The sequence below is a fragment of the Candoia aspera genome, chromosome 10 (assembly GCF_035149785.1).
Source record: "Candoia aspera isolate rCanAsp1 chromosome 10, rCanAsp1.hap2, whole genome shotgun sequence".
Lineage (NCBI taxonomy): Eukaryota > Metazoa > Chordata > Lepidosauria > Squamata > Boidae > Candoia > Candoia aspera.
This window is the reverse complement of record NC_086162.1, coordinates 18688829-18713960: the sequence shown is the minus strand read 5'-3', so window position 1 is coordinate 18713960 and position 25132 is coordinate 18688829. Positions and strand designations below refer to the sequence as shown.

At 41.0% G+C, this 25132-nt stretch overlaps 1 protein-coding gene across 7 annotated transcripts in view; it reads right to left on the bottom strand.

Annotated features, from left to right (window-relative positions):
* Positions 1-25132, bottom strand: part of LOC134503251 (uncharacterized) — a 92139-nt gene that overhangs the window by 54687 nt on the left and 12320 nt on the right. The window contains exons 12-27 of one of the 7 annotated variants that reach the window (XM_063311998.1): positions 23550-23579; positions 22533-22562; positions 22009-22065; positions 18906-18932; positions 18443-18499; positions 16682-16711; positions 16086-16214; positions 14411-14440; positions 13887-13943; positions 11797-11826; positions 9668-9697; positions 9144-9200; positions 8236-8262; positions 7711-7767; positions 7013-7075; positions 841-1008 (exon numbers count right to left, since the gene is read on the bottom strand). In XM_063311998.1, the coding sequence (XP_063168068.1) occupies positions 1006-1008; positions 7013-7075; positions 7711-7767; positions 8236-8262; positions 9144-9200; positions 9668-9697; positions 11797-11826; positions 13887-13943; positions 14411-14440; positions 16086-16214; positions 16682-16711; positions 18443-18499; positions 18906-18932; positions 22009-22065; positions 22533-22562; positions 23550-23579 (714 nt within the window). In that variant the 3' untranslated portion in view covers positions 841-1005. Of the gene's footprint in view, positions 1-840; positions 1009-7012; positions 7076-7709; positions 7768-8235; positions 8266-9143; positions 9201-9667; positions 9698-11796; positions 11827-13886; positions 13944-14096; positions 14441-16085; positions 16215-16681; positions 16712-18442; positions 18500-18905; positions 18933-22008; positions 22066-22532; positions 22563-23549; positions 23580-25132 lie in introns of those variants that run through there. The other 6 variants (XR_010068517.1, XM_063312000.1, XM_063312001.1 and 3 more) reach the window with 6 other exon arrangements.

Genomic DNA, 25132 nt, shown 5'->3' with positions numbered 1-25132 from the left:
CGCGGCTCGTTGTCATCCGGTGGGGCTCGGCGAGGCTGAGTTTATGACTCTCAGCTTTATGTCATGCGCTGCCTGCCTCTGAATAATACTCAGACACTGGTTCGATGGATCAGGCTCTGGTTTATTCACAGCGCAGTTACAGCGTTGGAAGGAAAAAAGCTGAGAGTGACAGGAGCGCACCGGTGCGGGGTTTAAATACCCCGCGCCGGTCAGCGCCCCCTCACTCGCGGTCACGTCACCCCCCTTTGTCCAATACGTTGCCCTGCCGGTGGGTGAGGGGTTGTGAGGCCCCGCTGGCGTTCCGGGATCGCCCATCATCGGGTTTTCTATTCATCCGGTGATTGCTGTCAGCTGGGCGATCCCCGTTGTATTGGCGCTGATGGCTCGGGTGTGCTCCGTGATCCGTTTAGTTATTGTTTGTTGGCCGTTAGTCGTTGTGAGTTGATGGCTACTTATCTTGAGCCCCTTCTCCTGTTTCCTTGCTATTGTCATGTGTGCCATTGCGCTGATGACTTCAGCTCAACGGCACTCATGACATTAAGTCTACAACTAACCTAATGTTGTCTGCTGCTTACCTAGTTCTTATAAACCCTGCCTGATCACTAAGGAATGGTATCACTTGCTATAATCTATTTGCTGTTTGCTGAGCCAACCGTTTTCTCCCCCCTCTAACCCAACCGAGGCCTAGGAGTTCCCCAAATCTTTGATGGATGGCTTTGTGCCCAATTCTTTTGGGAAGAAAGCTATGGGTTTAGCTTTTGGATTGATCCACAGGACCCTTTCAATCTACTGTGTTGTAGATGGATTAAGGAGGTAACAAAGTTCACTCTGAGGCACAACTGTTCTGCAAGGTCATGTTCCTTTATTTGCAAGAAGAAAGCTTTTGTATAGTCAGTAGCAGAGAAAGGTTCAACAGCAAGTAAAAAGAACCATTTGAGTCAGCAATGGTATCCTTGGTGAAATCTCTGAGCAGAGGGCATCTGGAACTCTGTTGGTAGGTTTTTATTACTGTAAAGAAGAAAATAAACATCCTTAACAATTTAAGTATCATGAGGCTCTCAAGAAGAAATCCTCACCATCACTACCAAGAAGAAGATCTCTGCAGAAGGATTACTGGATTCATTTCTCCTTTATGGAGAAGGAAGCACTTGGCAACATCTGGAGTATCTCATAGATAAGAATAAGAATATGGTGGTTGTGCAGGTGGAAGGGCTTGAAGCTGTTGATGCCGGGGACACATGACCAAGGCTCTTGAGTCCATACCTGATTGGGAACTTCCCATTAGAAGCAGAATTCTAAATCAGGTAGACCCCAGATCTGTTTCAACAAGGAAATTTTAATATTCTTATATGGTGTTTCCTGCTCCCCAGCCCTGGTTTCATAACAAAATGAACGTCTTCCTTTTAGGCAAAATCAGCTGTCTAAGTTATGACTGATCACAGAGCAGAAAGGGACTTTCTCCACAGTTGGACATTGGGATCTCAGCAGTAGGAAGCTACTTAGCAGAATTAAGTCCTTAACAGAGAGGTGTTTTTTTTTTAATCTGTTCAATCTCAAAGACTGCCTGGACAAGCCCCTGCACTTTCCTTGGCAAGATTTTTGAAAGTGGTTTGCCATTGCCTCCTTCCTAGGGCTGAGAGAGAGCGACTGGCCCAAGGTCACCCAGCTGTCTTTGTGCCTAAGGCAGGACTGGAACTCACAATCTCCCACTTTCTAGCCTGGTGCCTTAACCACCACAACAAACTCTCTCATAATTATGCAAGCTTACAAAACCTTCGGAGTTCCAACAGCCCTAAATGTGGGCGATGTAAAAGTGTTCCTCATAGTTGGGGCCCTCACAGCATCTTCTCGGAAAGTGACAGTTTACCACTAGTCTATCTCCATGCTGCAAACTCTTGGAAACAGTGGAGCTCAGCAGAGTTGATTGTGAAGGCAGGAACCGCAGTCCTGGAATATCTAATGTCAGGTCAAGGAAGCTAGGGCTGCAAAGTGGGTGTCACGTGATCACAATTTGGATGCTTGGCATACCAGCTCACAAATATGATGTCACAGCATCCCACGGTTATGTGATCACCTTTTTTGACCTTCATAGCCAGATTCCAACAATCAAAGGCAATGGGCAAGCCAGCAGGAGGCAACAAATGGAAATCACATGACATTATGCCTAACAACCATGAGGGGTTCACTTAATGATGGCAACCAGAACTGCTGTAATTTGGCATGGTGACATGATGTCAAACTTTATGACCACCTCACTTAGCAATGGAATTGCTGCTCCCAATTACCATTGGTAAGTGAGGACTATCTGTAGTATGGTTTATTCTTTGGGAAAAGTGTGTTCTGAAAACATAGTTATTGGTTTTTCTTAATCCAGATTTAACATGCTCTGTAGAGCAAGCCACAGTTTTCAGTCTGGTGTAGGAAAGAAGGGAAAACAGTGGTTAGTGAGTATTTGGAAAGTAAAAGATGTTCTTGAAATAGTAAAAGAAAGTTCCAAACAATTATCGACATGTTAACAAAGAGGGGGTAATTTTGTGACTGGGGAATGCTTTTCTTTAAAACACAACACTGTCTCTACCGACCACTAGAAGGAGCAGGAGCGGGGGCAGGGCTAAAAACAGAGAGTTAATTGACATGCTCACTGGTGATTATAGTAACTGAAGTCCAGTGCACTTTGTTGAGTTGTTCTGAATAGTGATTCTGGGCTTTCGAGAGACTAGGAGTCCAAAAACATGGCTCACAATCAGTTCTAGGACTAAAGAAAAATGCATAGTTTGGAGATCTATGATACCAGCTGTTGAAATGGGGGCTTCACAACACTGTCTCTTAACCATTCACAGTCTACTGACCACTAGGAGGAATGGGCTATAGATAGAGACTCGGGTCCCTCTGAGTTTTTTCCCTGTTTATTTCTTACCCTGCCTGGTCTCCATTTATGTGATACCTAATCGGAGAGTCTCTTCCTTCCTGCCTTTTTCTCCTAGGCAAGCACACATAGGCACACCTTCCTCTCAAATCTCCTTGCTAAGATGTAGCCAAAGATACAGGTAGTCTTCACTTAACAATCACAACTGCGCCCAGATTTTCGATTGTAAATTGTAATGGTTAAGTGAGTCCAGACTTGTTTTTACAACCTTTTTTTTTTTACCACGGTTGTTAAGCGAGTCACAGCAGTCATTAAGTGATTCAAGATCAGGGCTTGTGGTTTCCTTCAGCTGTTAAGTGAACAAAACGGCTGTTAAATGAACCAGGAGTTACTTTTCAGTAGTGTGGGGGACAGAGTGTGATAGTTGTAAGTTTTTCACCAAAATTTGACTATGGAAATGCTTCTCACACTACAGTTGTATTATTTTCAGTTAATATTACTGTTATTTTAACTCATATTAGTGGTTGCTTATTAAAAACTTTTATTGTAAGGGCTTCATTGGAATCTTTGTTCTACAGTACAGTACTTGTTGTTGTTTATTCGTTTAGTCGCTTCCGACTCTTCGTGACTTCATGGACCAGCCCATGCCAGAGCTTCCTGTCGGTCGTCAACACCCCCAGCTGCCCCAGGGACGGGTCCGTCACCTCTAGAATATCATCCATCCATCTTGCCCTTGGTCGGCCCCTCTTCCTTTTGCCTTCCACTCTCCCTAGCATCAGCATCTTCTCCAGGGTGTCCTGTCTTCTCATTATGTGGCCAAAATATTTCAGTTTTGCCTTTAATATCATTCCCTCAAGTGAGCAGTCTGGCTTTATTTCCTGGAGGATGGACTGGTTTGATCTTCTTGCAGTCCAAGGCACTCTCAGAATTTTCCTCCAACACCACAGTTCAAAAGCATCGATCTTCCTTCGCTCAGCCTTCCTTATGGTCCAGCTCTCGCAGCCATATGTTACTACAGGGAACACCATTGCTTTAACTATGCGGGCCTTTGTTGTCAGTGTGATGTCTCTGCTCTTAACTATTTTATCGAGATTGGTCATTGCTCTTCTCCCAAGGATTAAGCGTCTTCTGATTTCCTGACTGCAGTCAGCATCTGCAGTAATCTTTGCACCTAGGAATACAAAGTCTTTCACTGCTTCTACATTTTCTCCCTCTATTTGCCAGTTATCAATCAAGCTGGTTGCCATAATCTTGGTTTTTTTGAGGTTTAGCTGCAAACCAGCTTTTGCACTTTCTTCTTTCACCTTCATCATAAGGTTCCTCAGTTCCTCTTCACTTTCAGCCATCAAAGTGGTATCAACTGTATATCTGAGATTGTTAATGTTTCTTCCAGAGATTTTAACTCCAGCCTTGGATTCCTCAAGGCCAGCTTGTCGCATGATGTGTTCTGCATACAAGTTGAATAGGTAGGGTGAGAGTATACAGCCCTGCCGTACTCCTTTCCCAATCTTAAACCAGTCTGTTGTTCCGTGGTCTGTTCTTACTGTTGCTACTTGGTCGTTATACAGATTCCTCAGGAGGCATACAAGATGACTTGGTATCCCCATACCACTAAGAACTTGCCACAATTTGTTATGGTCCACACAGTCAAAGGCTTTAGAATAGTCAATAAAACAGAAATAGATGTTTTTCTGAAACTCCCTGGCTTTTTCCATTATCCATCGGATATTGGCAATTTGGTCTCTAGTTCCTCTGCCTTTTCTAAACCCAGCTTGTACGTCTGGCAATTCTCGCTCCATGAACTGCTGAAGTCTACCTTGCAGGATCTTGAGCATTACCTTACTGGCATGTGAAATGAGTGCCACTGTTCGATAGTTTGAACATTCTTTAGTGTTTCCCTTTTTTGGTATGGGGATATAAGTTGATTTTTTCCAGTCTGATGGCCATTCTTGTGTTTTCCAAATTTGCTGGCATATAGCATGCATTGCCTTGACAGCATCATCTTGCAAGATTTTGAACAGTTCAGCTGGGATGCCGTCGTCTCCTGTTGCCTTGTTATTAGCAATGCTTCTTAAGGCCCACTCAACCTCACTCTTCAGGATGTCTGGCTCTAGCTCACCGACCACACTGTCAAAGCTATCCCCGATATTGTTATCCTTCCTATACAGGTTTTCTGTATATTCTTGCCACCTTTTCTTGATCTCTTCTTCTTCTGTTAGGTCCTTGCCATCTTTGTTTTTGATCATACCCATTTTTGCCTGGAATTTACCTCCAATGTTTCTAATTTTCTGGAAGAGGTCTCTTGTCCTTCCTATTCTATTGTCTTCTTCCACTTCCACGCATTGCTTGTTTAAAAATAATTCCTTATCTCTTCTGGCTAACCTCTGGAATTTTGCATTTAATTGGGCATATCTCCCCCTATCACTGTTGCCTTTTGCTTTCCTTCTTTCTTGGGCTACTTCTAGTGTCTCAGCAGACAGCCATTTTGCCTTCTTGGTTTTCTCTTTCTTTGGGATGTATTTTGTTGCCGCCTCCTGAACAATGCTGCCAACTTCTGTCCAGAGTTCTTCCGGGACCCTATCTACTAAGTCCAGTCCCTTAAATCTATTCTTCACCTCCACTGCATATTCCTTAGGAATATTAGTGAGCTCATATCTAGCTGATCTGTGGGTCTTCCCTAATCTCTTTAGTCTGATCCTAAATTGTGCAAGAAGAAGTTCGTGATCTGAACTACAGTCAGCTCCAGGCCTTGTTTTTACCGACTGTACAGATGTCCGCCACCTTTGGCTGCAAAGGATGTAATCAATCTGATTTCGGTGTTGTCCATCTGGTGAAGTCCATGTATAAAGCCGTCTCTTAGGTTGTTGGAAGAGAGTGTTTGTTATGCAGAGTGAATTGTCTTGGCAAAATTCTATCAGCCTGTGTCCTGCTTCGTTTTGTTCTCCCAGGCCATACTTACCTGTAATTCGAGGTGTCATTTGACTGCCCACCTTAGCATTCCAGTCTCCTGTGATGAAAATAACATCTCTTTTAGGCGTGTTGTCCAGTAGGTGCTGCAGATCCTCATAGAACTGCTCTACTTCAGCTTCTTCAGCATTTGTGGTTGGGGCGTATATTTGGATCACTGTGATGTTAGATGGCTTGCCCTGAATTCGAATTGAGATCATTCTATCATTTTTTGGGTTGTATCCAAGCACTGCTTTAGCCACTTTACTATTAATTATGAAGGCTACTCCATTTCTTCTGTGGTCCTCTTGTCCGCAGTAGTAGATCTGGTGGTCATTTGATGTGAAGTGGCCCATTCCAGTCCATTTCAGTTCACTGACGCCCAGAATGTCTATCTTTAATCTTGACATCTCACCAATAACCACATCCAATTTGCCCTGGCTCATAGATCTTACATTCCAGGTTCCGATGGTGTGTTGATCCTTAGAACATCGGATTCGCCGTTCACCACCAGCACCGTCAGCCGCTAGCCGTCCTTTCGGCTTTGAGCTAGCTGCGTCATCACGTCTGGGGCTAGTTGAGCTCATCCTCTGTTCCTCCCCAGTAGCATTTTGACCATCTTCCGACCTGGGGGTCTCATCTTCCGATGGTATACCGACATATCTCTGGTTGTACTGATCCATTGAGTTTTCACGGCAAGAATACTGGAGTGGGTTGCCATTACCTTCCCCAGGGATCGCATTTAGTCTGACCTCTCTGTCATGACCTTCCCGTCTTGGGTGGCCCTTCACGGTTTAGCTCATGGCATCATTGAGGTGCTCAAGGTCCAGCACCACGACAAGGTAACGATCCTTTGCTGAAGACAGTACAGTACTAAACAGGTTTAAAGGTTCTGTACATTACTGTAACTTCTTTTTCCTGCTGTAGCAAACACTGCAGCTTTTGTTACTGTACAGTACTGTATATAAACCTGATCTTTATAACAAAAACTTATATACAGTACCTGGCTGTTCCCTCTTTATGGAAGCATTCATATATTGATGCGTGGGTGAGGGGTACCAAAAGAAATTAATAAAGATCAAAGAAATTAAATAAAAATAAAATAAATACAGTATAGTAAAAATAAAATGAAATAAAACAAATCTCCTAGATCAACAACAGCCACTAAGACTAAGACACTACAGTAAATAAAATGCTTACCTTACAGTAGTAAAACAGCAGTAGATACAGCAGCTTGTACTTGCTGCCTTCTGCTTCTAAATACTGTAAAGGAAGGAAATTCGTGGAATAAACAACTGTTTTAAAAACAGTAAGCCAGCATTCAATATTGCTAAATATAATTAAAAATTAGACAGGCAGAGGATGGAACATGCATGCCACCATACAAATCTCTACTTAAGTTAAGCAAAAGCTGGGAAAAAGTTGAAGGCAAGCATAAGCAGAGTACTGCATGGAAAAAGTGCTTCCCTTTCCGGTACGGCACTGTCAGGCCCACGCAAGTCTCCCTCTGCGCCTGCTAAATCATAGGAAGTGGCGCGACCACGTTGCCCGGCCTGCTGCCTTGGAAATCCAGAGGACTTCCTGGTACCAAAGGGCGGTCATGTGACCCAAAATGGCCACCGCTTCCAGGATGGCGGAAACTGGATCACCTGATCGCAAAGGCCTTCTGATGGTCGTAATGTCAGGCCCCAGTCAGAAACCTACTTTTGGGCACCATCATAAATTCCAATGGCCTTTCAGCCGCCAGTTGGTAAGTGAAGACTACCTGTACCAGCTTTTCTTCCTCCTTCCTAAAAATAAACCTTTTTATTAAAATTCGAAAACATGTCTTGGTACTTTTTGACAGGTTGGATCCTACTCTCTCTTTAGGAAGACAAAACACATTCTCCAAAACTTACGTCCTTGTTACTGAAGTTGTTGGGCCCAAACTGGTTGTTTTCAAACATTCCCGTATTCTAAAAGTAGAGCACAAGAGGAGAGGTTAGTGATATGACGTTCCCAGAGGTGAGTTGTCTTTGAGAAACTACTGTAGACCGGCTCTGAGGAATATCAACTTTGTTTACAGATACATTTTGGGAGAGAGGAGCAAAGCAGAATAGGGCCATCCCTTGGTACCTTTGAGAACTGCCAAAATAGAGGCACCCAGCAGAACTCATTGTAGATGCTGATTCTGCCCTCCCTGCCTGGTTAAGAGTGGGCAGTTGAGATGCCGTTTTAGCATGTAGACTCAAGTGAGCATCTTGCAACTTTGAACTTCATGTTGTCCTCTCTTGCAACATCCTCTCCAAGGAAAGTTTCACTCAGGAGGAATAGACGTGTCATCTCCCATATTCTTGAAATGTTGAATGTTTTTGGAATCCTAGCATTGAGTTTTGAGTTCCACTCCAACTGCTCAAGGCATTTGTACTTTTGCTAATACATACCCCTTCAAAAGCTCCAGAATTATTCTTCTACTGAAATATAAAATGGAAAGAACACAAAGTGAAATTATGAGCGACCCAAAAGGTTCAATCTTATGACTATGAGCAGAGCATCTAGGTAGGATAGAATATATAGAGAAAGTATCATGATGGAACTTTAGAGAGAAGCATTAAAATATGTTTGTACTGATAACTGCTGGGAAGAATATCAGAAGCCACTGCGCTGTACCTTTATTGTTCCTTTCAATTTTCCTTTAATTTTTTTTTTCTTGCACTTTTCTTTCTCTTTGATTTCTTTCACTTTATCCTTTAATTTTTTTATTTATATAAGTTTGTATTAATTATATATTCTTTTCTAAAAAAATTAATAAACATTATATATAGATGTAGATCTAGATATATATTCTAAGCATACAATTATTCTAGGAACAGAAATAGAAAAACCAATGCTATGACAGATGGTCTACTTGAATCATTCCAGGACCCCTCATCCTTCTCGTCCTCCTTCTTCCTCCCTCTTAGAGCAGTTGACTATTCCTCTTTTCTTCCCAAGCTTTTCAAAACACCAAGAAGGATTAATGGGGATGCCATATCGTGGCTCAATTTCTCTGACCATTGAGATAGTCATGTAATCATAGGGGACTTCCAGGCTAAAGTCCAGGGCTTCCCTTAATAGGATAAATAAGAGCACTTCAAAACCTGAAGTAGGTTTTAATCTCATCCCCTATGAGGGATCCTTCTATAGTACTCTATTAGTTGCTGCAAACTGCTAGGAAAGGAACAGGCTTTCTTCCTCCTTCCTATCAATAAACTTCCTTTCTATTAAAATTACAAAACCTGTCATGGTACTCTTTGACAGGGTGGATCCTACTCTGTCTCTAGAAAGACAGAACACATTCTCCAAAACATACCCCATGGTTATTGAAGCTGTTGGGCCCAAACGTTTTGCTATAAATCCTTCTGCGATTCTGAAAATAGAGCAGAACAGGACATGTTAGTGAGTTGTGGTTTCCAGGGGTCAGCTGTCTTTGAGAAGTCACTGTAGACCGGCTTTGAGGAATACCCACTTCATTTACACATCCATTTCAGGAGAGAGGAACAAAGAGGAATAGGGTCATCACCTGGTACCTTTATGAACTGCCAAAACATAGGCACCCAGCATGATGCATTGTAGATGCTGATTCTGCCCTCCCCGCCCAGTTATGAGTGGGCAGTTGAGATGCCATTTTAGCATGTAGACTGGAGTGAGCATCTTGCAACTTTGAACTCCACATTGTCCTCTCTTGCAATGTCCTCTCCAAGGAAAGTTTCACTCAGGAGGAATAGACGTGTCACCTTGATATTCTTGAAAGTTGAATGTTTTTGGAATCCTAGCATTGAATTCTGAGTTCTTCTCAAAACTGGTCAGAGCATCTGTACATTTGCTCATACATACCCTTCCAAAAGCTCCAGAAGTACAATTCTTCTGAAATGTAAAACGAAAGAACACAAATTGAAATTATGAGCAACCCGAAAGGTTCAATCTTATGACTACAAGCAGAGCATCTAGGTAGGATAGAATATAGAAAGAAGAGAATCATGATGGAACTTTAGAGAGACAGATTAAAATACGTTTGTACTGATAAGTGCTGGGAAGAATATCAGAAGCCACTGTATCGTTTTTTTTCCTTTCTATTTTTTGTTAACCGTCTTTCTTTTCTTGCACTTTTTCTTTCTCTTTGATTCTTTCTCTTTTAATTTTTTTTCTATACATATATTTGTATTAATTTTTATCTTCTTTTCTAATTTTTTTTTAATAACAATTATATGTAGAGTTAGACCTAGATATAGCCAACTTCAGGTCTTGAAGGGCTCTTATTTATCCCACTAAGGGAAGCCCTGGATGTCCCTTAGTAGGATAAATACAATTATTCTAGGCATAAAATTATTCTAGGAACTAAAACATAAAAACCAATGCTATGTCAGGTTGGTACTTGAATCACTCCAGGACCCCTGGTCCTTCTCATCCTTCTTCTTTCTCCCTCTTCTTACAGCAGTTGACTATTCCTCTCTCCTTCCCAAGCATGTCAATAAACTGAGAAGGATCAGTGGGGATGCCATCTTGTGGCTCACTTTCTCTGGCCACTGAGGTAGAGAGTCATGCCATCATAGGGCACTCCTGGGCAAAAGTCCAGGGCTTCCCTTAGTAGGATAAATAAGAACACTTCAAAACCTGAAGTAGGCTTTAGTCTCATCACATATGAGTGATCCTAGTATGATCCTCTATTAGTCACTGCAAACTGCTAGGAAAGGAACAGATTACCAGTAGTCTATCTCCATGCTGCAAACTCATAGAAACAGTGGAGCTCAGTAGAGTTGGTTGTGAAGGCAGGAACCTCAGTCCTGGAATATTTAATGTTAGATCAAGGAAGGTAGAGCTCCAAAGACCTGATTTCTTTAAAGTGGGTGTCAATATCCCCACGGTCACATGATCACAATTTGGATGCTTGGCATACTGGCTCACAGTTATAATGTGACAGCATCCTGCAGTCATGTGATCACCTCTTGTGACCTTCATAGCTGGATCCCACGAAGCAAAGACAATGGGGAAGGCAGGAGGAGGCAGCAAATGGCGATCAAATGATGTTGCACATAACAACCATGCAGGATTCACTTAATGATGGCAACAGGAACTGGTGCAACTGCCATCGTAATTTGGGACAGTAACATGATGTCACACTTTACAACCATGTCTCTTAGCAATGGAGCTGCCAGTCCTGATTACCATCGGTAAGCAAAGACTTTGGTTTATTTTTCAGAAGTGTGTTCTAGGATCAATGTTATTATTATATATTGTATCTATTATCTGGGAACATAGTTCTTGCTTTCTTAATCCAGATTTAACATGCTCTGCAAACAAGCCACAATTTTCTGTCCGAGACCAATCTGGTGGGGAAAAGAAGGGAAAGTGAGTATCTGGATAAGAAAAGATGTTGTAGAAGTAGTAAAAGAAAATTCCAAACAATTATGGACATGTTAACATAGAGGGGATGATTTTGTGAATGGGGAACATTTTCTTAAAAACACAACACTGTCTCACAACCATTCACACTGTACTGACCACTACAACAAACAGGATATAGATAGAGACGTGGGTCCCTTGGAGTTCCCTCTTTATTTTATTTCCCTGCCTAGTCTCCAGTTATGTGATAGCTAATCTGAGAGTCTCTTCCTTCCTGCCTTTGTCTCCTATGCAACCACACATAGGCATACCTTCCTCTTGAATCTCCTTGCTCAGATGAAGCTACAGATACCAGGTCATAATTTGTGATGGTCATAATTTCGGGCCCCATCAGAAATCTACTTTGGGGTAGCATTGTAACTCTTGAATCCCCTTGCTAGGATGTAGCCACAGATACCAGGCTTTTCTTCCTCCTTCCTGTCAATTAGCCTTCTTTCTAATAGAATTACAAACCTTGTCTTTTTACTCTTCAAAGAAAAGTTGAATGTTTTTGGAATCCTAGCATTGAATTTTGAGTTCTTCTCAAAACTGGTCAGAGCATCTGTACATTTGCTCATACATACCCCTCCAAAAGCTCCAGAAGTACAATTCTTCTGAAATGTAAAACGAAAGAACACAAATTGAAATTATGAGCAACCCGAAAGGTTCAATCTTATGACTACAAGCAGAGCATCTAGGTAGGATAGAATATAGAAAGAAGAGAATCATGATGGAACTTTAGAGAGACAGATTAAAATACGTTTGTACTGATAAGTGCTGGGAAGAATATCGGAAGCCACTGTATCTTTTTTTTCCTTTCTATTTTTTGTTAGCCATCTTTCTTTTCTTGCACTTTTTCTTTCTCTTTGATTCTTTCTCTCTTAATTTTTTTCCTATATATATATTTGTATTAATTTTTATCTTCTTTTCTAAGTTTTTTTTAATAACAATTATATGTAGAGTTAGACCTAGATATAGTCGACTTCAGGTCTTGAAGAGCTCTTATTTATCCCACTAAGGGAAGCCCTGGATGTCCCTTAGTAGGATAAATACAATTATTCTAGGCATAAAATTATTCTAGGAACTAAAACATAAAAACCAATGCTATGTCAGGTTGGTACTTGAATCACTCCAGGACCCCTGGTCCTTCTCATCCTTCTTCTTTCTCCCTCTTCTTACAGCAGTTGACTATTCCTCTCTCCTTCCCAAGCATGTCAATAAACTAAGAAGGATCAGTGGGGATGCCATCTTGTGGCTCACTTTCTCTGGCCACTGAGGTAGAGAGTCATGCCATCATAGGGCACTCCTGGGCAAAAGTCCAGGGCTTCCCTTAGTAGGATAAATAAGAACACTTCAAAACCTGAAGTAGGCTTTAGTCTCATCACATATGAGTGATCCTAGTATGATCCTCTATTAGTCACTGCAAACTGCTAGGAAAGGAACAGATTACCAGTAGTCTATCTCCATGCTGCAAACTCATAGAAACAGTGGAGCTCAGTAGAGTTGGTTGTGAAGGCAGGAACCTCAGTCCTGGAATATTTAATGTTAGATCAAGGAAGGTAGAGCTCCAAAGACCTGATTTCTTTAAAGTGGGTGTCAATATCCCCACGGTCACGTGATCACAATTTGGATGCTTGGCATACTGGCTCACAGTTATAATGTGACAGCATCCTGCAGTCATGTGATCACCTCTTGTGACCTTCATAGCTGGATCCCACGAAGCAAAGACAATGGGGAAGGCAGGAGGAGGCAGCAAATGGCGATCAAATGATGTTGCACATAACAACCATGCAGGATTCACTTAATGATGGCAACAGGAACTGGTGCAACTGCCATCGTAATTTGGGACAGTAACATGATGTCACACTTTACAACCATGTCTCTTAGCAATGGAGCTGCCAGTCCTGATTACCATCGGTAAGCAAAGACTTTGGTTTATTTTTCAGAAGTGTGTTCTAGGATCAATGTTATTATTATATATTGTATCGATTATCTGGGAACATAGTTCTTGCTTTCTTAATCCAGATTTAACATGCTCTGCAAACAAGCCACAATTTTCTGTCCGAGACCAATCTGGTGGAGAAAAGAAGGGAAAGTGAGTATCTGGATAAGAAAAGATGTTGTAGAAGTAGTAAAAGAAAATTCCAAACAATTATGGACATGTTAACATAGAGGGGATGATTTTGTGAATGGGGAACATTTTCTTAAAAACACAACACTGTCTCACAACCATTCACACTGTACTGACCACTACAACAAACAGGATATAGATAGAGACGTGGGTCCCTTGGAGTTCCCTCTTTATTTTATTTCCCTGCCTAGTCTCCAGTTATGTGATAGCTAATCTGAGAGTCTCTTCCTTCCTGCCTTTGTCTCCTAGGCAACCAGCCATAGGCACACCTTCCTCTTGAATCTCCTTGCTCAGATGAAGCTACAGATACCAGGTCATAATTTGTGATGATCATAATTTCGGGCCCCATCAGAAATCTACTTTGGGGTAGCATTGTAACTCTTGAATCCCCTTGCTGGGATGTAGCCACAGATACCAGGCTTTTCTTCCTCCTTCCTGTCAATTAGCCTTCTTTCTAATAGAATTACAAACCTTCTTTTTACTCTTTGACAGGTTGGATCCTACTCTCTCTCTAGGAAGACAAAATGCATTCTCCACACTTACGTCCTTGTTGTTGAAGCTGTTGCCTCCAAACCAGTTGTTTGTAAACTTTCCGCTATTCTGAAAATATAGCAGAAGAGGGGATGTTAGTGATCGGTGGTTCCCAGGTGTCAGCTATCTTTGAGAAACCACTGTAGACTGGCTTTGAGGAATATCCACTTTATTTATACACACATTTCGGGAGAGACGAGCAAAGAGGAATAGGGCCATCACCTGGTACCTTGGAGAACTGCCAAAATAGAGGCACCCAGCAGAACTCATTGTAGATGCTGATTCTGCCCTCCCCGCCCAGTTATGAGTGGGCAGTTGAGATGCCATTTTAGCATGTAGACTCAAGTGAGCATCTTGCAACTTTGAACTCCATGTTGTCCTCTCTTGCAATGTCCTCTCCGAGGATGTTTCACCCAGGAAGAATAAACGTGTCACCTTGATATTCTTGAAAAGTTGAATGTTTTTGGAATCCTAGCATTGAATTTTGAGTTCTTCTCAAAACTGGTCAGAGCATCTGTACATTTGCTCATACATACCCCCCAAAAAGCTCGAGAAGTACAGTTGTTCTGAAATATAAAATGGAAAGGACACAAATTGAAATTATAAGCAACCCAAAAGGTTCAATCTTATGACTACAAGCAGAGCATCTAGGTAGGATAGAATACAGAAAGAAGAGAATTATGGTGTAACGTTAGAGAGGCAGATTAAAATACGTTTGTACTGATAACTGCTGTGAAGAATATCAGAAGCAACTCCTCTGCGTCTTTATTTCTTCCTGTCTATTTTTCCTTAACTATTTTTCTTTCTTCGCACTTTTTCTTTCTCTTTGATTTCTTTCCCTCTCTCCTTTCAAGTTTTTCTTTATATAAGTTTCTAGTAATTTTTACCTTCTTTTCTAAGAAGTTTTAATAAAAAATTTGTAGATATGTATGCCAAGCATACAGTTATTCTGCGTACAGAAACAGAAGAACCAATGCTATGACAGATAGGCTACTTGAATCACTCAAGGATCCCTGGTCCTTCTCATCCTTCTTCTTCCTCTCTCTTCTTAGAGCAGTTGATGATTCCTCTATCCTTCCCAGCATGTCAACAAACCAAGAAGGATTAATGGGGATGCCATATCGTGGCTCAATTTCTCTGACCATTGAGATAGACAGTCATGCAATCATAGGGGACTTCCAGGCTAAAGTCCAGGGCTTCCCTTAATAGGATAAATAAGAGCACTTCAAAACCTGAAGTAGGTTTTAATCTCATCCCCTATGAGGGATCCTTCTATAGTACTCTATTAGTTGCTGCAAACTGCTAGGAAAGGAACAGTTTACCACTGGTTCCTCTCCATGCTACAAACCCATAGAAACATTGGAGCTCAGTAGAGTTGGTTGTGAATGCAGGAACTTCAGTCCTGGAATTTTTTTTTTTAATTTATTTATTTATTTTTCGGATCTCTATCACCATCCATCTCTCCCGAAAAGGGGATTTCTGCAGCTGCCATTGTAATTTGGGATGGTAACATGATGTCACACTTTATGATAGTGTCGCTTAACAATGGAGTTGCCATTCCCAATTACCATACGTAAGCAAGGACTGCCTGTGATATGGCTTATTCTTTGGAAGGAGTGAGTTCTGAGAAAATAGCTATTGGTTTTTCTTAATTGACATTTAACTCGCTCTGTAAACCAAGCCACAATTTTCTGTCTGGTGTAAGAAAAAAGGGGACAGTGTGGCTAGTGAGTATTTGGAGAACAAAAGATATTCCAAACAATTATCGACATGTCAATAAAGAGGGGATGACTTTATGACTGGGGAATGCTTTTCTTCAATACTCAGCACTGTCTCTAAACCAATCACACTCTACGACCACTAGAAGGAGCAGAATATAGACAGACACTCTGGCCCCTCGTAGTTCCCTGTTTCTCTCGTACCCTGCCTAGGCTTCATTTATGTAATAGCCAATCTGAGAGTCTCTTCCTTCCTGCCTTTGTCTCCTAGGCAACCAGCCATAGGCACACCTTCCTCTTGAATCTCCTTGCTCAGATGAAGCTACAGATACCAGGTCATAATTTGTGATGGTCATAATTTCGGGCCCCATCAGAAATCTACTTTGGGATAGCATTGTAACTCTTGAATCCCCTTGCTAGGATGTAGCCACAGATACCAGGCTTTTCTTCCTCCTTCCTGTCAATTAGCCTTCTTTCTAATAGAATTACAAACCTTCTTTTTACTCTTTGACAGGTTGGATCCTACTCTCTCTCTAGGAAGACAAAATGCATCCTCCACACTTACGTCCTTGTTGTTGAAGCTGTTGCCTCCAAACGGGTTGTTTGTAAACTTTCCACTATTCTGAAAATACAGCAGAAGAGGGGATGTTAGTGATCGGTGGTTCCCAGGTGTCAGCTATCTTTGAGAAACCACTGTAGACTGGCTTTGAGGAATATCCACTTTATTTATACACACATTTCGGGAGAGACGAGCAAAGAGGAATAGGGCCATCACCTGGTACCTAGGAGAACTGCCAAAATAGAGGCACCCAGCAGAACTCATTGTAGATGCTGATTCTGCCCTCCCCGCCCAGTTATGAGTGGGCAGTTGAGATGCCATTTTAGCATGTAGACTCAAGTGAGCATCTTGCAACTTTGAACTCCACGTTGTCCTCTCTTGCAATGTCCTCTCCGAGGATGTTTCACCCAGGAAGAATAAACGTGTCACCTTGATATTCTTGAAAAGTTGAATGTTTTTGGAATCCTAGCATTGAATTTTGAGTTCTTCTCAAAACTAGTCAGAGCATCTGTACATTTGCTCATACATACCCCTCCAAAAGCTCCAGAAGTACAATTCTTCTGAAATGTAAAACGAAAGAACACAAATTGAAATTATGAGCAACCCGAAAGGTTCAATCTTATGACTACAAGCAGAGCATCTAGGTAGGATAGAATATAGAAAGAAGAGAATCATGGTGTAACGTTAGAGAGGCAGATTAAAATATATTTGTACTGATAAGTGCTGGGAAGAATATCAGAAGCAACTCCTCTGCGTCTTTATTTCTTCCTGTCTATTTTTCCTTAACTATTTTTCTTTCTTCGCACTTTTTCTTTCTCTTTGATTTCTTTCCCTCTCTCCTTTCAAGTTTTTCTTTATATAGGTTTCTAGTAATTTTTATCTTCTTTTCTAAGAAGTTTTAATAAAAATTCTGTAGATATATATACCAAGCATACAGTTATTCTGGGTACAGAAACAGAAAAACCAATGCTATGACAGATAGGCTACTTGAATCACTCCAGGACCCCTCATCCTTCTCATCCTTCTTCTTCCTCTCTCTCCTTAGAGCAGTTGATGATTCCTCTATCCTTCCCAGCATGTCAACAAACCAAGAAGGATTAATGGGGATGCCATCTTGTGGCTTATCTTCCCAGGCCATTGAGATAGACAGTCATGTAATCATAGGGGACTTCCAGGCTAAAGTCCAGGGCTTCCCTTAATAGGATAAATAAGAGCACTTCAAAACCTGAAGTAGGTTTTAATCTCATCCCCTATGAGGGATCCTTCTATAGTACTCTATTAGTTGCTGCAAACTGCTAGGAAAGGAACAGTTTACCACTGGTTCCTCTCCATGCTACAAACCCATAGAAACATTGGAGCTCAGTAGAGTTGGTTGTGAATGCAGGAACTCCAGTCCTGGAATTTTATTTATTTATTTGTTTGTTTGTTTGTTTATTTATTTTTCAGATCTCTATCACCACCCATCCCTCCCGAAAAGGGGATTTCTGCAGCTGCCATTGTAATTTGGGATGGTAACATGATGTCACACTTTATGATAGTGTCGCTTAACAATGGAGTTGCCATTCCCAATTACCCTACGTTAAGCAAGGACTGCCTGTAATATGGCTTATTCTTTGGAAGGAGTGAGTTCTGAGAAAACAGCTATTGGTTTTTCTTAATTGACATTTAGCTCGCTCTGTAAACCAAGCCACAATTTTCTGTCTGGTGTAAGAAAAAAGGGGACAGTGTGGTTAGTGAGTATTTGGAGAACAAAAGATATTCCAAACAATTATCGACATGTCAATAAAGAGGGGATGACTTTATGACTGGGGAATGCTTTTCTTCAATACTCAGCACTGTCTCTAAACCAATCACACTCTACGACCACTAGAAGGAGCAGAATATAGACAGACACTCTGGCCCCTCGTAGTTCCCTGTTTCTCTCGTACCCTGCCTAGGCTTCATTTATGTAATAGCCAATCTGAGAGTCTCTTCCTTCCTGCCTTTGTCTCCTAGGCAACCAGCCATAGGCACACCTTCCTCTTGAATCTCCTTGCTCAGATGAAGCTACAGATACCAGGTCATAATTTGTGATGGTCATAATTTCGGGCCCCATCAGAAATCTACTTTGGGGTAGCATTGTAACTCTTGAATCCCCTTGCTGGGATGTAGCCACAGATACCAGGCTTTTCTTCCTCCTTCCTGTCAATTAGCCTTCTTTCTAATAGAATTACAAACCTTGTCTTTTTACTCTTTGACAGGTTGGATCCTACTCTCTCTCTAGGAAGACAAAATGCATTCTCCACACTTACGTCCTTGTTGTTGAAGCTGTTGCCTCCAAACTGGTTGTTTGTAAACTTTCCGCTATTCTGAAAATACAGCAGAAGAGGGCATGTTAGTGATCGGTGGTTCCCAGGTGTCAGCTATCTTTGAGAAACCACTGTAGACTGGCTTTGAGGAATATCCACTTTATTTATACACACATTTCGGGAGAGACGAGCAAAGAGGAATAGGGCCATCCCGTGGTACCTTGGAGAGCTGCTAAAATAGAGGCACCCAACAGCACTTGTTGTAGATGCTGATTCTGCCCTCTCTGCCCAGTTTGAACTCCATGTTGTCCTCTCCTGCAACCTTCTCTCCATGGAAAGTTTCATTCAGGAGGAATAGACATGTCATCTCCCATATTCTCGAAATATTAAATGTTTTTGGAATGCTAGAATTGAATTTTGAGTTCTCAAAACTGGTCAGAGCATCTGTACATTTGGTAATACATACCCCTTCAAAAGCTCCAGAATTAATGTTCTGAAATGTAAAAGTGAAAGAACACAAAGTGAAATTAAGAGCAACCCCATAGGTTCAATATTATGTCAGTGAACAGTGACATAATATTGAAACTAATGACTCTCGAATCTTTCAAACTTACTATGGCTTTATTTCTTGAATAAAGATAGGGAAACAGAAGAGAAGGAGAAAATGCATGCTGCAATTTTTAAAATAAAACTTTAACAACAATAACTACAACAACAACAGAGATTGTCTATTTGGGACTGAATCTAAACCTTTTGTGTTTAATTGACTGAGGTGATTAACCAAGTTTTATTGCTCTCATGACACAGATATTAAGCATGTCCTGTGAATGAGTTATTCAGCCTTGATCGATGGGTTTTTACATGGTCTTTTGAGAAAGAGGGAACTGGTTTAGCTTCTGCATTAATCAAAACTGAGGAAATATACTCAAGGCTTTTTACTCAGCCTTTGAAAAAGTTTTTACCTCCTACAGAGGAATGAATAACACAAATTAGCTCCAGGCACAGGGACTGGAAACCTCTTATGGACTGTTTGCGTAAAAATAGTAAAAAACAAAGAACTTGTGACTTATGTTTTTGATGACTAGATAGGATAGAATATAGAAAGAAGGGTATTATGATGTCACTTTACTGAGAGAGATTAAAATATGTTCTTACTTTTAACTGCTGTGCAGAATATTGGAAGCCACTGTATCTTTTTTCTTTCCTTTCTATTATTCTTTAACTTTTTTTCTTGTCTTGCACTTTTTGCTTCCTCCCTGATTTCTTTAACTTTCTCCTTTCTTTTTTTACTTTGTATTAGTTTGTGGTAATTTTTATCTTCATATTTAAAAAGTTTGAAAAAAATTTCTATATCTATTACATCTATATCTATATCACCTATATCTACATCTGTATCTATATTATCCAATCATACAATTATTCTTCGTACTTCCTCCATGTATATACTCGCTGGAACATCTCCCTCCATTCTGGAGAGAAGAATTTAGAAAAACGTATATTTCCTTTCCCTGAAGAATTAGAAAAAGCACAAACAAGATCGTCGTGTTTTGTGAATACTGGAGAATTTGACAGACATAAGGAATGACAGCAGAGGTTGAGCAGGATCCTGCCTGGTTAACCTTTGGAGGGGAGACCCCCAGGGTCTATAGCCAGACTGGGAAACTAAAACAATCCCAGAAGGAACTGGTGAATCATTTCTATATCACATACATTTTAATATCTATTTCTCCTAATGGTATATGAATGCAGTTCTTCTAATAAATATACTTTTTAACAATTAATTGCCCAAATGATTGTGTCCATTTCAGACACTGATTTTTATACATTTCAATGGAAACTACACTGGCACAGTTGAGAAAAAGGATAATAGTAGTTAAGCGGACTCCAGGTATCTGTTCAGAAGTTGTGCATTGGGTTGATTTTCATTAAAATTCTGAGAGAATTTTAGTCATCACCCCTTGCGTTAAGTGTGGGATTTGCATACAGAGAAGAACCCACTATTTCTTGATATTTCCAATGAAAAGGGTTCAAAGAAAGGAGAAGGAGCTAATCAGGAAAGGTGCTGCACAGCTAGATGAACAAACATCTAAGCCACAGCAAGGGTCATTACTTGGGTCACTGTCAGACATCTTCCTGAGCACTTTTTATTTATTTATTTAAAATACTTATCTGGCCACCCATCTTAAAACTAGAACTCTGGGCAGCTCACAATCAAACTTTAAGAACAATATCAGAGAAAAAGAAAAGAAAAGAAAAGCAAAAGAACAATGAAAACAGAAGCAGAAAAACCAATGCTATGACAGATGTGCAACTGGAATCCCTCTAGGACCCCTGGTCCTTCTCATCCTTCTTCCTTCTCCCTCTTCTTAGAGAAGCTGACTATTCCTCTCTCCTTCCCAAGAATGTCAACAAACTGAGAGGGATTAATGGGGATGCCATCTCGTGGCTCACCTTCTCTGGCCATTGAGATACAGACATGCCATCATAGAGCACTTCAGGGCAAAAGTCCAGGGCTTCCCTTAGTAGGATAAATAAGAGCACTTCAAAACCTGAAGTAGGTTTTAATCACATCCCATATGAGGGACCCTTCTATAGTCCCATTACATTTGAGTGATCCTTCGATGGTCCTCTATTAGTTCCCGCAAACTTCTCAGAAAGGAACTGATTACCACTAGTCTACCTCCATGCGGTAATCTCTTAGAAACAGTGGTGTTCAGTACTGTTGGTTGTGAATGCAGGAACCTCAGTCCTGGAATATTTCTGTCAGGTCAATGAAACTAGAGTTCAAAAGACCTGATTTCTTTAAAGAAGGGGAAGTGTGGTTAGGGAGTATTTGGGGAAATAAAGGATGTTCTAGAAGTAGGAAGTTCCAAACAATTACAGACATGTAAATATAAAGGGTATGATTTTGTGACTGGGGCAAGCTTTTCTTTAAAACATTGGTCATGCAGAGACCACTGGGTGTGACAGTGGCCCAGTGGCATCACCCGAAGGGGCGGGTCTGAAAACAGTGAGTTAACCGACATTCTAGCCAGCAATTATAGTAGCTGACGTCCGCTGCATGTGGAAGGCAACCGCTTGGGGAGTTGTTCTGAATGGTGATTCTGGGCTTTTGAGAGTCTAAGAGTGCAAGAGCATGGCTCACAATCCATACAGAAAAGTGCATAGTTGGCAGATCTCTGATACCAGCTGTTGAAGCTGGGACTTTGCAACACTCTTTCTTAACCGTTCACACTCTATTGACCACAAGGAGGAACAGGATATAGAGAGAGACTCGGTTCCCTCTGAGTTCTTTCCCTGTTTCTCTCTTACCCTGCCTAGACTTTATTAATGTGGTAGCCATTCTGAGAGTCTCTTCCTTCCTGCCTTTGTCCACTAGGCAAGCACACCTAGGCACACGTTCCTATCAAATCCCCTTGCTACGAGGTAGCCACAGATGCCAGGCTTTTCTTCCCCTTTCCTATCAATAAGCTTTCTTTCTATTAAAATTATACAACCTGTCTTTTTACTCTGACAGGTTGAATCCTACTCTCTCTGTATGAAGACAAAATGTATTCTCCAACACTTACACCATTGACTTTGAAGCTTTTGCCTCCAAACAGGTTGTTACCAAATGCTCTGCTATTCTAAAAACAGAGAAAAAGAGGACATATTAGTGATTCATGGTTCCCAGGGATCAGCTGTCTTTGAGAAACCACTGTAGACTGGCTTTGAGGAATATCCACTTGATTTACACATAGATTTCACTAGAGAGGAGCAAAAAGGAATACGGCCATCACTTGGTACCTAAGAGAACTGCCAAAATAGAGGCACCCAGCAGAACTCATTGTAGATGCTGATTCTGCCCTCCCCGCCCAGTTATGAGTGGGCAGTTGAGATGCCATTTTAGCATGTAGACTCAAGTGAGCATCTTACAACTTTGAACTCCACGTTGTCCTCTCTTGCAATGTCCTCTCCGAGGATGTTTCACCCAGGAAGAATAAACGTGTCACCTTGATATTCTTGAAAAGTTGAATGTTTTTGGAAACCTAGCATTGAATTTTGAGTTCTTCTCAAAACTGGTCAGAGCATCTGTACATTTGCTCATACATACCCCTCCAAAAGCTCCAGAAGTACAATTCTTCTGAAATGTAAAACGAAAGAACACAAATTGAAATTATGAGCAACCCGAAAGGTTCAATCTTATGACTACAAGCAGAGCATCTAGGTAGGATAGAATATAGAAAGAAGAGAATCATGGTGTAACGTTAGAGAGGCAGATTAAAATACGTTTGTACTGATAACTGCTGTGAAGAATATCAGAAGCAACTCCTCTGCGTCTTTATTCCTTTCTATTTTTCCTTAACGGTTTTTCTTTTCTTGCACTTTTTCTTTCTCTTTGATTCTTTCTCTTTCTCCTTTAATTTTTTTCTTTATAGATGTTTCTATTAATTTTTATCTTTTCTAAAGATTTTTAATAACTATTATATGTAGATCTAGATCTAGATATATATTCCAAGCATACAATTATTCTGGGTAGAGAAACAGAAAAAGCAATGCTATGACAGATGGGCTACTCGAATCACTCCAGCACCCCTGGTCCCTCTCATCCTTCTTCTTCCTCCCTCTTCTTACAGCGGTTAACTACTCCTCTGTCTTCCGAAGCATGTCAAGAAACCGAGAGGGATTAATGGGGATGCCATATCGTGGCTCACTTGCTCTGGCCATTGAGATAGACACTCATGCAATCATAGGGGACTTCAGGGCAATTATCTTCGGCTTAGCTTAGTAGGATAAATAAGAGCACTTCAAAACCTGTGGTAGGCTTCAGTCTCATCATATACGAGGGAAAATTCTATTATACTCTATTAGTTGCTGCAAACTGCTAGGGAAGGGACAGTTTACCACTAGTCTATCTCCATGCTGCAAACCCATAGAAACATTGGAGCTCAGTAGAGTTGGTTGTGAATGCAGGAACCTTGGTCCTGGAATATTTAATGTTAGATCAAGGAAGGTAGAGCTCCAAAGACCTGATTTCCTTAAAGTGGGTGTCAATATCCCCACGGTCACGTGATCACAATTTTGATGCTTGGCATACCGGCAGAGCATCTGTACATTTTCTCATACATACCCCCCAAAAAGCTCGAGAAGTACAGTTGTTCTGAAATATAAAATGGAAAGGACACAAAGTGAAATTATATCTAGGTAGGATAGAATATAGAAAGAAGAGAATTATGGTGTAACGCTAGAGAGGCAGATTAAAATACGTTTGTACTGATAACTGCTGTGAAGAATATCAGAAGCAACTCCTCTGCGTCTTTATTTCTTCCTATTTTTCCTTAACTATTTTTCTTTCTTCGCATTTTTTCTTTCTCTTTGATTTCTTTCCCTCTCTCCTTTCAAGTTTTTCTTTATATAGGTTTCTAGTAATTTTTATCTTCTTTTCTAAGAATTCTTAATAAAAATTCTGTAGATATATATACCAAGCATACAGTTATTCTGGGTACAGAAACAGAAGAACCAATGCTATGACAGATAGGCTACTTGAATCACTCCAGGACCCCTCATCCTTCTCATCCTTCTTCTTCCTCTCTCTTCTTAGAGCAGTTGACGATTCCTCTATCCTTCCCAGCATGTCAACAAACCAAGAAGGATTAATGGGGATGCCATCTTGTGGCTTATCTTCTCAGGCCATTGAGATAGACAGTCATGCAATCATAGGGGACTTCCAGGCTAAAGTCCAGGGCTTCCCTTAATAGGATAAATAAGAGCACTTCAAAACCTGAAGTAGGTTTTAATCTCATCCCCTATGAGGGATCCTTCTATAGTACTCTATTAGTTGCTGCAAACTGCTAGGAAAGGAACAGTTTACCACTGGTTCCTCTCCATGCTACAAACCCATAGAAACATTGGAGCTCAGTAGAGTTGGTTGTGAATGCAGGAACTTCAGTCCTGGAATTTTTTTTTAATTTATTTATTTATTTTTCGGATCTCTATCACCACCCATCTCTCCCGAAAAGGGGATTTCTGCAGCTGCCATTGTAATTTGGGATGGTAACATGATGTCACACTTTATGATAGTGTCGCTTAACAATGGAGTTGCCATTCCCAATTACCATATGTAAGCAAGGACTGCCTGTGATATGGCTTATTCTTTGGAAGGAGTGAGTTCTGAAAAAATAGCTATTGGTTTTTCTTAATTGACATTTAACTCGCTCTGTAAACCAAGCCACAATTTTCTGTCTGGTGTAAGAAAAAAGGGGACAGTGTGGTTAGTGAGTATTTGGAGAACAAAAGATATTCCAAACAATTATCGACATGTCAATAAAGAGGGGATGACTTTATGACTGGGGAATGCTTTTCTTCAATACTCAGCACTGTCTCTAAACCAATCACACTCTACTGACCACTAGAAGGAGCAGGATATAGACAGACACTCTGGTCCCTCGTAGTTCCCTGTTTCTCTCGTACCCTGCCTAGGCTTCATTTATGTAATAGCCAATCTGAGAGTCTCTTCCTTCCTGCCTTTGTCTCCTAGGCAAGCAGGCATAGGCACACCTTCCTCTTGAATCCCCTTGCTAGGATGCAGCCACAGATACCAGGCTTTCTTCCTCCTTCCTATCAATAAACTTCCTTTCTATTAAAATTACAAAACCTGTCATGGTACTCTTTGACAGGGTGGATCCTACTCTGTCTCTAGAAAGACAGAACACA